Source organism: Piliocolobus tephrosceles, chromosome 3, assembly GCF_002776525.5.
Source record: "Piliocolobus tephrosceles isolate RC106 chromosome 3, ASM277652v3, whole genome shotgun sequence".
Taxonomy (NCBI): Eukaryota; Metazoa; Chordata; class Mammalia; order Primates; family Cercopithecidae; genus Piliocolobus; species Piliocolobus tephrosceles.
In genome coordinates this window covers 98,458,997-98,471,399 of record NC_045436.1, presented here as the reverse complement: position 1 = coordinate 98,471,399, position 12,403 = coordinate 98,458,997, and the positions used below count along the sequence as shown (strand labels likewise).

General features: G+C 39.5%; 1 protein-coding gene across 3 annotated transcripts in view; it reads left to right on the top strand.

Annotated features, from left to right (window-relative positions):
• SEC24D (SEC24 homolog D, COPII coat complex component) overlaps window positions 1-12,403 on the top strand; it is a 111,722-nt gene that overhangs the window by 10,085 nt on the left and 89,234 nt on the right. For 2 of the 3 annotated variants that reach the window (XM_023220037.1, XM_023220038.3), the window contains exons 3-6: window positions 1,014-1,143; window positions 8,222-8,370; window positions 9,936-10,211; window positions 10,503-10,633. In XM_023220037.1, coding sequence (XP_023075805.1) covers window positions 1,014-1,143; window positions 8,222-8,370; window positions 9,936-10,211; window positions 10,503-10,633 — 686 coding nt within the window. The remainder of the gene's footprint in view (window positions 1-1,013; window positions 1,144-8,221; window positions 8,371-9,935; window positions 10,212-10,502; window positions 10,634-12,403) is intronic. The other variant, XM_023220039.2, reaches the window with a different exon arrangement.

The window sequence follows — 12,403 nt, the reverse complement described above, 5'->3', positions numbered from 1 at the left end:
AGAGCAGGGTATGGTCAAAAGTAAATTGAACGAGTGAAAACAAGAAACTGGAGAGAGCAGATAGAAGAATTGAAGTTTTTCTCTTTTTTTCTTTCTAGAAGCTAGAAGAGGTCTCAGGTAATCTAGTCGAAGCCTTTCATTTTGCAGAAAGAAAACTGAGGTCCTTAAAGATAAGCTTCTTGCCCAGGGTCATACAACTAATAAGTAACCATGTGGGGCCTTGAACTGCTCTAACCCAAGCCCAGTGATTGCTCTCCTCTATGGCAATTTCTCAAGAAGAAAAGAGAGAAATGTCTGAAGACAGTTCCAAAGAGAAGTCTTTAAAAGTCTCTATTTGAGAAGAGCTGCTAATAAATGAAAACAGTCATTCCCAGAAGCATTCATTAATTGCATATGGTCCCCTATTTTGTCTGAGCAAGCATGGTGAGTCTGACTCTCAGTGAGCAGTCCCCCAGCTGTTTATCATCCAGCTGTTTAGGATCCTGGAAAAATTATTAAGCTCTGAAGGAAGTGCTCAGGATTTTTAGAAAAATAGACCCTATTCCCCATCTGCTTTTGTTGTGCTGTAAGTCAAAGGCATTTCTAGTGTTCTCCCCCATGCTCCATTTAGTTACAGTTAGAATGCTCTACCATGACCCTTCCTGGTTTTTCCAGGTTTATTTCTGATATCTAACTGCCGTTTTTCATTGCGTGTTCTAGTATTCTTTGCGTGATAATGTGCTTTATCAAATGCCTCTGTCATATGCAAATTTATTTTTTTCTGTTTTAGTTTCTGTTTAGTGATAAAATGGTTCCCTTCTTTTCTCCTCTTTCATCATTATGATAGTCAAATACTCATGCCAGAGCCTGCTGTTGACAGGTCTGTAGGTGATGGTTAAGCTTGAAAGAGATTTTGTTCTAATCCATTTATTTCCCTCGTCCTCCACCTAGTTTTCATTTTTAACCTAATGACTTTGCCTCATATCTCTCTTTGTACTTTAATACACTTCTAAATGCATGCCCCTCTCTTGCAGGTATGATGAAGCCAGCAGGGCCTTTGGGGGTCACTGCCACTGGGGGAATGTTGCCTCCGGGTCCTCCACCTCCTGGGCCCCATCAGTTTGGTCAGAATGGAGCTCATGCTGCTGGTCACCCTCAACAAAGGTGAGCTAGGTAGATTCCAGCCTTCGTTTATATATTCTCCTAATATGATTTCAGAAATACCTTCTAAGCTTATATGTTTATTGGTTGAAAGTTTGACTGAAATGTCTACATCCCTGAAAGGATCTATTAGATAACTGCCCTAGGAACAAAGCAATAAGAAAAGTTATGGCTGGGCATGGTGGTTCACGCCTGTAATCCCAGCACTTTGAGGGGTTGAGTTGGGCAGATGGCTTGAGCCCAGGAGTTTGAGACCAGCCTAGGCAACATAGTGAGACCCCGTGTCTACAGAAATAGAAAAAATTAGCCAGCCTGGTGGCGCATGCTTGTAGTCCTAGCTACTGGAGAAGTTGAGATGGGAGGATCCCGTAAGCCCGGGAAGTCAAGGCTGCAGTGAGCTATGACTGTGCCATTGCACTCCAGCCTGGGCAACACAGTGAGACCCTGTCTCAAAAAAAAAAACAAGAAAAGTTATGAAGAAAAAGACAATTTAGTAGGTATTTTAAAATGTATCAAAAAGTACTTGTGTCAATACCATACATTTTAGTTTTGAGTTATGTTCATTTTAGAATTTCATGTCAGTTTCTAATTCCTTTAGATGCCCATGGCCTATATTCTTGAATAAAATTTTAAATCATTCTATTTTCTTGGATCCTTCAGAGTACTGAGCTCAGTGCCAATGGGTGCTTAATAAATATTTTAAAATTAAATCAGATTGTTGCCAGTGGTAAAGTCTAGGAGCTTGATGTGGAAGGCACACAGATGCCAGTGAGGGATTCTCAAAAGGCAGAGCTATAGTAAAAACAACACAGGAAATAAATCTTGTGTTTGTATTTATAATAAATTGAGGAAGGGAAAAGTTGGAAGCAGGCCTGGAGAAGCCAAGATGTATGAAATATTTAGAGCCTGCAGCCCACTAGGGACTAGTCCCTGGGAAAGAAGCCAGCATCAAACCTTCCCTGTTAGAAATCCCGTTATTGTTTATCCGGTGAGGTGTAGCTGCTGAGAACCTGTGCCAAGCCAGTGCCAAGCCACAGGCAGTGTTTGCTTTGGAGTGTCTCCCAGGATTACCCAGAGGCTTCATTTCTCAGATTCCTTCCCAGGTAGCAAGGTTTGGGGGTGGGGAGGGGTGGGCAGTAACCCCTAGATATGACTCTAGACCCTTCTAATGGTGAAGCCTTTTAGCCATGGCCTTTCATGAAGCCTATAGTCCTCCATAATAGGAAAACTCCCTCTGGGATTTTTTTTTAAGTCATCGGGTTAATTCTCCTACAGGGCATTTGTGAGTCTGGCACTTGCTGGCTCTTGTTTGTCATAATAACATTTGCCGGTTGAAATGGTAGCTATGGGATGCAGAGGGTAGGTCATTAAGTGTGATAGTGGTTTAAGCTTGGAGCAAGAAGTCAAAGGGCCTTACTCGGGACTTGACCCTACTGCCCTGAGTCTCAGAAGAGTGATAGAAAGGCAAGAGAGGAAGAGCAAAAAGACGGAGAACCAAGATGCCTCTTCTGGTTCAAGCAGTTTGCCACCTGTGGACACTGGTGAAGTTCCTTGGCCATGCCCGTCCTCATTTTCCTCACTTATAAAATGAGAATATAGAATTCTCAGTCCAGAAGTAAAGGGGAGAAGACCTAGAAAAATTCATCATTGCTGGGTGTGGTGGTTCACGTCTGTAATCCCAACACTTTGGGAGGCTGACATGAGAGGATCGCCTGAGCCCAGGAGTTCGAGACAGCCTGGGCAACATGATGAGACCCCATCTCTACAAAAAATTAAAAAAATTAGCCAAACATGTTGGCATGCACCTGTGGTCCCAGCTACTTCAGAGGCTGAGGTGAGAGGATAGCTTGAGGCCAGGAGGTCAAGGCTGAAGTGAACTGTATTCATGCTATTATACTCCATCCTGGGCAACAGAGGGAGACCCTATCTCAAGGAATGAAAAAAAAAAATTATTGTTGTGAACTTCCAGGCATCTCAGGTTTTTTTTTTTTTTTTAAAGAAATGCAAAGATTGAACAGCTGGTTTCAAGTTTAGAAAAATGTTTTAGTCACTGGTATTAGCCTGGAATTGATTTGTTTTGTTTTGTTTTGTTTATTGCCATTTATTTCACTTGAGTAGGTTGCTTAGGAGTGAGTAAACCATGGACTTTGCCATCAGGCAGGCCCTAACTTTGTGACTGTGAGCCCAGCACAGGGTCTGGCCCAGTGAAGAGCAGAGGACTCTAGAGTCAGGACATGTTTGCTCATCTTGGCCTAGATGGTTACTAGCTAGATAAGTTACCTAACCTCTATGTGCCTTGGTTTGCTCATGGCGATTTTAACAATAATACATGGTTTTGAGGATTTTAGTGATTAACGCATGCAGAGTAACCTTTCCCAGTGCACAGTGCCCGTGGACTCAGCACCTTAGCATTTGTCAGTATCATTTCCATTGAATCTGAAAAGTCCACTGTTTATAGCATGTCCATCCTTAGCTCAATGTAGTTACTCATGACAGCGCAGGAATCTCTTGACAGCTTAAAGAAGCTGCTTTTATGGTGATTCCTGGGGAAGTACTGACAGATTTTACTCTCTCTCTTCTACTGTTCACTTGCTACAACTTGCATATTGGATTGAAGGTTAGAATTGGGGTTAAAAACTGAAAAAGTCAGGGAAAAGTGTAGTATTTCAGGCTGAGCCTTCCTGCTGCCTTGCCCTCATGGAACACACTTCTGTGAATGTAGCGCAATGCAAGGGTAAAGGGCACCGTGATTGTGCAGGTGAATCATACCAGTCTGATGACAGAGGCTGTCAAAGAGCATAGATGGCATATGACTTTTCTTTGTGGATTCTAGCATTTTATCTGAGTCACTTGTACTTAGTATACCAAAGAAATATTTTAATTTTACTGTATCTAAATTATCAAACAGAAACAAGATATAAAAAAATTACTATGTTGATTTGAGTTTAACATGTAAAATTTTTATATGTAAGATACTGCTATTTTAAATATAATGTTTTATAAAATTTAAAAGTCATACCTAGTTATTTGTCTTTTTGATTTGACTGAGGAAGAATAAATGCCTTAAACTTGCAAGCAGTGCTAAAGTTATCTATATAGAGTTACTCCTGGGTAGGATATTAAATAAAATCTGCAACCTAAAAATCAATGTTTTAAATTATAAGATAAAAATTCAATCAATCAATTGTAAGTGATGTATTTTGATGAAGAAACAGTGAATTTGAGGGAACAGGGGACCCATCTTCCCAAATTGAAGCTAGTATGTGTGAATCTACTAAGAAATTGATTGCAACAAAAGATGAAGGAAGGAGCAATAAAAATATGATAAATAGTTGTTTTTCCTTCAATTTTATTTAATGTGGAAAACGATGCTAGGATGTAGTGGAACTTTCATTGTTTCTACTCTATGGGCTAGGTATTCAAAATTCTGATTTTGTTTCAATCAGATTTTGAAAAATTTGGGATCTTAATTCCGCATACAAACTTCAGCATACATCTCATTTCTTGAGCAATTTGTTGCAAACTTGAAAATGGGAAGTGTTTGAAGTTGAACAGGCCACAGAAAACGGAATCAACTCTACAGAGGATTAGGATTAAATCGAGGCTAAATTTTCAGGTTTTATTAATCATCTGGTAGTAATTCTTTATTGAATTCTTTCTGATGGTGAATCTGCTCTTCTCTGACATTCAGTGAAACAGTAAATTAAAATATATACTTGACATTCAATGAAACCATAAATTAAAATATATAATTGAATGTTTTTCAGTCTAGAGCCATGTTAAATAAAGGCAGTCAACATGAGAAACATTTATTTAACTCTGTATGGTTCTTAATTTTAACATTATAGCAAAAAAAAAAGGGGGGGGGTCATTCCATTTTACTTGCTCTTTTTCAGAATTTGAAAGCTTAGAGCTACAGAGATTAAGTGGCTTACTTATAGTTATACACCAGGTTTCCATGCTACGGCAGGAGGACCTGGATTCCCACCTCTGCTTTGTATGACATGCTATGTGACTTTGAATAAAGTAATGAAGTTAAAAAATATGGGCAGGGCGCTGTGGCTCACGCCTGTAATCCCAGCACTTTGGGAGGCTGAGGTGGGCGGATCACGAGGTCCAGAGATTGAGACCATCCTGGCCAACATGGTGAAACCCTGTCTCCCCTGTCTCTACTAAAAGTACAAAAATTAGCTGGGCATGGTGGTGCATGCCTGTAATTCCAGTTACTCGGAAGGCTGAGGTAGGAGAATCACTTGAACCCGGGAGGCGGAGGTTGCAGCTGAGATCTTGCCATTGCACTCCAGCCTGGGCAACAAGAATGAAACTCCATCTCAAAAAAAAGAAAAAAATTAAACAAATTTGTATATTTAAGATGTTCTTTCATCTCTTTCCTCATTTATGTGAGGGTTTTGTTAGCCATTTAATACTATTCTGTTTATTTTAAAATTGATAATAATTGCTTTTAAAAACCAAATCTATTTAAAACTTACCATATTTAAGTTGGTCAGAAAGAAATAATTTATTTGTGAATTTCTGAAACCTAACTCCTGGGCTATATGTTAGGCACTGAATGATAAGTAGGCATTTATGGGTTGAAAGTAATAACTGATGGTTATACAGTCTGTCATTCTCTATTTTAAATCCTTAACTTTTGTTAAGTTAAAAAAAAATACTTGAAGCTGCTTGTGTTATAACTCCTGTTTGAAATGTATTTTGTCCTACCTGTATTGTAAAAACAAAAAATGATTCACAGAATTGTATATTTAAAAGTATTAACATTTATGAAACACCTTTGACATTGTTTTAGGGGGCTTTTTTCTCCATATAAATGCAGCATCCCCAGTTTCTGCTTATCAAACCCAAAGTGTGTAACCGTACCTCACTGCATCCATGAATATATTCTGTAGTACATGTGTATTCTGCCTGTGTGTAATTACTTCATTTATTCCCTATGACAAAGTTTTTGTTGTTGTTTGTTTGTTTTGAGACAGAGTCTCGCTGTGTTGCCCAGGCTGAAGTGCAGTGGTGTGCTCTCGGCTCACTGCAAGCTCCACCTCCGGGGTTCACGCCATCCTCCTGCCTCAGCCTCCCGAGCAGCTGGGGTTACAGGCACCAGCCACCACGCCCGGCTGATTTTTTGTATTTTTAGTAGAGATGGGGTTTCACCGTGTTAGCCAGAATGAACTCAATCTCCTGACCTCGTGATCCGCCTGCCTCAGCCTCCCAAAGTGCTGGGATTACAAGCGTGAGCCACCGTGCCTGGCGGACAAAGTTTTTTTAAAAGATGACAAAGTGTTATTTCTTAAAAAGAAGAAATGTTTTCATCTTAGGAAACAATGGATTTACAAAACAGACCTTTAATATAATTCTTGAAATCATTTTTTTAGTGGTCACAACATATTTTAAATGTGTCATGTGAGACTAGAATTAGATTTTTTGTGCTTGTGTTTCACCAGTGTCATTAATTGATTAGAGATATAAAGAAAACTTTTACTGTGAAAAGTTAATGTTTGTATTTTCTGTCTTTTATTCATTTTCTTCCAAAAAGTATTTAAGTCAAACGATGCTTAGTCTAATTGTGTTGGGCTTTTTGGAAAATTTGACAGGAGAGAAATTGGATAGTTTTGTTTAACAATATTTTTGGGTTACAATGTTATTCATTCAATCATTTCTAGACAATTTTCTGCTATAGGATAGCTTGTACTTGTAGGTACAATGGAAAGAGCATTTTCTTTCTTTCTTTTCTTTTCTTGCAACATGTATTTTATTAGGCAGGCTTTTCTGCATCATTACAGAAGAGTCCTAAATTACAAAGTCAGTTCCGGCTTCCAATGAAACATAGACTCTGCAGAAATAAGCTGTTCAGAGGTATGAGTGGAAAAGAGCGTTTTCATCACTCACCTATTTATCTCAAAGTGTGAGATATTATTCTGCAAATATGCTAAATGTCATTCACTCAGAGTAATGGTTAGAAGGTTAATTTTCTGCTTTGTTTGTAATAATCAATTTAAACATATGGAGAAAAATGACAACATAAAATTAGTGTGATGCTTTGAAAAGTGCACTCACTGAAGACCTGGAAAAATGCTGGTCCTAGTGTTGTCACAAATAAATTGTGGGACTTTAGGCAAGCAATGGCTTCCCTCAGGCTCTGCTCCTAACCTCTCAATGGCAGTAGGAGGCAGAAGGCAAGACATGGGCCATGGGGAAATAGTTTCCAGTTTACAGAGAAATCAAAAGCAGAGTATACCATTTGGGAAAATTCAATTTTATTTAAAATTCATAAGAATTTATAATGTGACTCTCAGGCAGGCTTTAATCTCATTTGGCAGATTAACCATGCTAGGTACACGGTCCAGATAGCGGCCATTGTTTAATGCAGAACAAGAAAAAATAAATGTCTAATAAGTTCAAGCTAAATCAAAGGTAAAGCATGATGTACTTTTTAGATTTTTTTTTTTTTCTCTTTGGGACAGGGTCTGGCTCTGTTGCCAGGCTGGAGTGCACTGGTGCAGTCTCAGCTCACTGTAGCCTTGACCTCCTGGGCTCACGTGATCCTCTTACTTCAACCGTCCAAGTAGTGCCACTACTCCTGGCTAATTTTTTATTTTATTTTGTTTTATTTTTCGTAGAGACAGGGTCTCACTATGTTGCCCAGGCTGGTCTTGAATTCCTGGGCTCAAGTTGTCCTCCTGCCTCAGCCTCCCAAAGTGCTAGGATTATAGGCATGAGCCACTGCTTCTGGCTGTATTGTTTTCTTAATTTTCGTTCTACTGATGATGATTAACTTTAGTATAGATAAGGCTCTGGTGGGCTCAGTTTCCCAAACTGATTTCCAGAACTGGTTTTATGCTCACAGTAGGATTTTTTTTTTTCTGTCTTGGCATGTTCAGCATGTAAGCATAAATATAAGATGATGCTACATGATCATATTGAGCTCATGTCAAGCTTAATTAAAGATTTAGTATATAATATCAGTCATTTTCCTAGGCCCACTAGACAGGCTTATTTAATTACATTGTTGTATGTCATTTGCTTGAGATGCTATGATATTGTTTAACATCCTGTTTTCCTCGCTCAGATTTCCAGGCCCTCCACCTGTCAACAATGTGGCATCCTCATATGCACCATACCAACCCTCTGCACAATCATCTTACCCAAGTCCTATGTCCACTTCATCTGTCACCCAGTTGGGCAGCCAGCTCAGTGCTATGCAAATCAACAGCTATGGTAATAGTTTTATTATTAGTGTTTATTGACTACCTTGTGTCCTGGTTATTTTTAATGAGAGAGGTGTTCTTCATTTTTAAAATAGATGTAAGTAGGGCATACTGTGTTGAAGTAGTATTTGGACATTTTAATAATAAAGCATCTATCTTATGTAGGGCTATAGTTAATTGTTTTCTTGATCATGCTGCCACTTACTTCAAGGTAATTGAAGGACCCTCAGAATACCTTCCATTCAATGATTGAACAATTAAAAAAGACAAAAAATCCTGACTTAACAAATAAGCATTAGAACAGTGAAATTATTTTAAGAAATAAAATAAGGATAATTTAAACCTTGTATTGTTTGTGATGGGGCCCCCAAATCAGAAATATAGTACTCCTTGTTTCACAGTGCGTTTTAATTATGTGTTTAGATCATGGAAAGAATGGAAGCTCAGATGTTATGGGGCAGAAAAGAGAGGACTAAGAGAGGAAAGAGTCACAGTACTGAGATTTACATCAACAGAAATGCTGTATATCCTATGAGTCATGGAAAGCTCCACTGTAATGACAGTGCAGTCGGCCATTTATCTAGATGAAGAATATTTCCATGTTACTTAAAATTAGTTTTCTGAAGTGTGATTAGAGCCCCTCTATTTTCTGTCTTTTACTCATTTCAAAATGGGTAAGTCTCCAAAGAAGCAACCCAGTTTCCCATAATCAGAGAGAGGAAACATAATCTGGTTTTACAGCTGTTTCCAATATGATTGGAGAGCATGTTGGTGGCCCTTCTCTTCTCTCTGGTTATTTCTACCTAATTCTGAAATTTGTCTGATCAAGTCACGCACAAGATGCAAATAATTTATTGAATGTGCAATTTACCTGAGTAATGCTTGTTATGTAATAGAATTTTTATACGATTTTCTAGATTTTTGTACCAGATACGAATTCTTTAATTAATGCATACATCATGTAATTACACAACTGAGTTACAATTTATCCTATGAATTCCCTCGCTTAAATTATAAATGTTGCTTTTACCTTTTAAACATTTTCCAGACCAGGCATGGTGGCTCACACCTATAATCCCAGCACTTTGGGAGGCCAAGGAGGAAGTACTGCTTGAGCCCAGGAGTTTGAGACCAGCCTGAGCAACATCATGAGACCCCATCTCCACAAAAAAAAATAAAAAATAAATAAATAAAAATAAAAATAAAACTAAAAATAAAATGAACTTGGCATGGTGGTGTGTGCCTGTAGTCTCAGCTACTTGGGTGGCTGAGGTGGGAGGATCACTGGAGCCCTGGATGTTGAGGCTACAGTGATCCATTTTCTTGCCATTGCATTGCAGCCTCAGTGACAGAGCAAGACCCTGTCCTAAAAAAAAATCCCAGTTGTGTAAAATAGTATTTGTTCTGTTTTCTGAATGAAGATTTCAATTTGTGGCAAAAAATCCCAAGCATGTATTTCTAAGGGTGTCCTCTTGCTTTATGTCAGGAAAGCAAGCATCTCTATCATGTACTTTGCGGAAGTCAGAGAGTTGAGAAATGTGGTATTTAAGCGGGCTGGTCTTCTTTCTCACGCAGGTTCAAGCATGGCTCCTCCAAGCCAGGGACCCCCTGGCCCTCTGTCAGCCACATCATTGCAGACTCCTGCACGACCTCCACAGCCGTCCATTTTGCTGCCTGGATCTCAAGTTCTTCCACCACCACCCACCACACTCAATGGTCCTGGTGCCTCACCTTTGCTTCCGCCAATGTACAGGCCAGACGGGCTCTCTGGGCCTCCTCCTCCAAATTCTCAGTACCAGCCCCCACCTCTTCCAGGCCAGGCCCTGGGTGCTGGATATCCTCCACAGCAGGGTAAGGTAGACAGGGTACAGGGAAATGCTTTGGGTTACCCAGGGGAACCCTTAACTGAAAATCAGCTTTGTTCTTATGTTACTAGGTATTTATCACTTACTTTTAAGGAATGGTAGTTTTTGAAGAGTTTTGGCAAGAGCAAAGAAATGGGGAACCACATTCACACTTGACTCCTTGCCTTTTTTAATAAGATGAAAAATACAACATGCTTGACTGAACAGCATAATATCGTCACAAGTCTTACATGCTGGATTTGGGATGATAGTCATTTCTCTTTAAATTTTTTCCAAGCAGCCAACTCTGGCCCCCAGATGGCAGGCGCACAACTCTCTTACCCAGGAGGCTTCCCCGGAGGTCCTGCACAGCTGGCTGGTCCGCCACAGCCCCAGAAGAAGCTGGATCCTGATTCTGTCCCTAGCCCAGTAAGTGCTCTACTCACTCCCAGAGTCTCACAAAGGAGCATTCATTTTTCTCAGCAACTCGTCAGTTTGTTAGCATTTATCCTGTTCATTATCATAGAAGTTAGGAGATACTCATCACATAGAGAGAAGGCTTCCTTCCTTATATGTGTGTATGGGGGAAGGCATGCTACGGTTATGGGCATACTAAAGGTCTCCGTGAAAGAGCAGCCTATGTTGACTTTTTTTTTTTTTTTTTTGGTGTCGTATAAACTGGACAGTGTCTATAATGTTTACATTGACATATTTTGCCATTATCTATTGCTATGTAATGAGTAATTAATAGAGTATATCCTATAGAAACATGCTATTTTAGATAACTAAAGGATCCTTTTCAATGAGAGAAACCCACAGAGACTGAAAGTATATTTTACATCTTGCACATTAAAAAAACAAAATTTGTTTATGTAAAGTTAGAACTAAACTCTTCACTGAAGTGATTTTTTTGTGGGGTTACTCTTTAATAATTTTATCAGTCAAGCTTTACAAGGCTATTCTGCATAGCAAACAATCCCCAACTTTGCTTACAACTGCAGAGATGTATTTATCACTCAGCTTACATGTAGGTTGCAGCAACTGCAGATTGGCTTTAGGCTCTGCTTCATCCGTCCTTATCACTCCAGAATCCAGAGTGAAGAGGCATCCACTACTGAGGACATGCTATTTTGTGGCGGAGGGAGGAAACAGCTGGCCAAAATGTGCAACAGCTCTTAAAGCTTCCACTCGTGTGTGGCATGTGTTATAACCACTCATGTGCCCTTGGCTGAAGCAAGTCATAAAACAAAGCCCAATGTCAGTGGGGCAGGGAAGCTGCCAATTTTATGGCATTGGGATGTAAAATCCTTTTGGAATAATAATGAAATTGGCTACAGTTAGTTTTGTGTCTTTGAATAGGTTCTGTAAACATAAGTAGAAGAAGTTAGAAATAAACTAAGGAGCACGAAAAGCTACCATATTAGCTAACTTCTGCTGTGTAACAAACTGCTACAAAACAGTAGCTTAGCGCTACTATTTAATTAATTAATTAATTAATTTGTTATTATACTTTAAGTTCTAGGGTACATGTGTACAACATGCAGGTTTGTTACATATGTATACATGTGCCATGTTGGTGTGCTGCACCCATTAACTTGTCATTTGCATTAGGTATATCTCCGAATGCTATCTCTCTCCCCTCCCCCAACCCCACAACAGGCCCTGGTGTGTGATGTCCCCCTTCCTGTGTCCAAGTGATCTCATTGTTCAATTCCCACCTAGGAGTGAGAACATGCGGTGTTTGGTTTTCTGTTCTTGCAATAGTTTGCTGAGAATGATGGTTTCCAGCTTCATCCATGTCCCTACAAAGGACATGAACTCATCCTTTTTTATGGCTGCATAGTATTCCATGGTGTATATGTGCCACATTTTCTTAATGCAGTCTGTCACTGATGGACATTTGGGTTGGTTCCAAGTCTTTGCTATTGTGAATAGTGCCGCAATAAGCATACATGTGCATGTGTCTTTATAGCAGCATGATTTATAGTCCTTTGGGTATATACCCAGTAATGGAATGGCTGGGTCAAATGGTATTTCTGGTTCTAGATCCTTGAGGAATTGCCACACTGTCTTCCACAATGGTTGAACTAGTTTACGGTCCCACCAACAGTGTAAAAATGTTCCTGTTTCTCTACATCCTCTCCAGCACCTGGTGTTTCCTGACTTTTTCATGATCGCCATTCTAACTGGTGTGAGGTG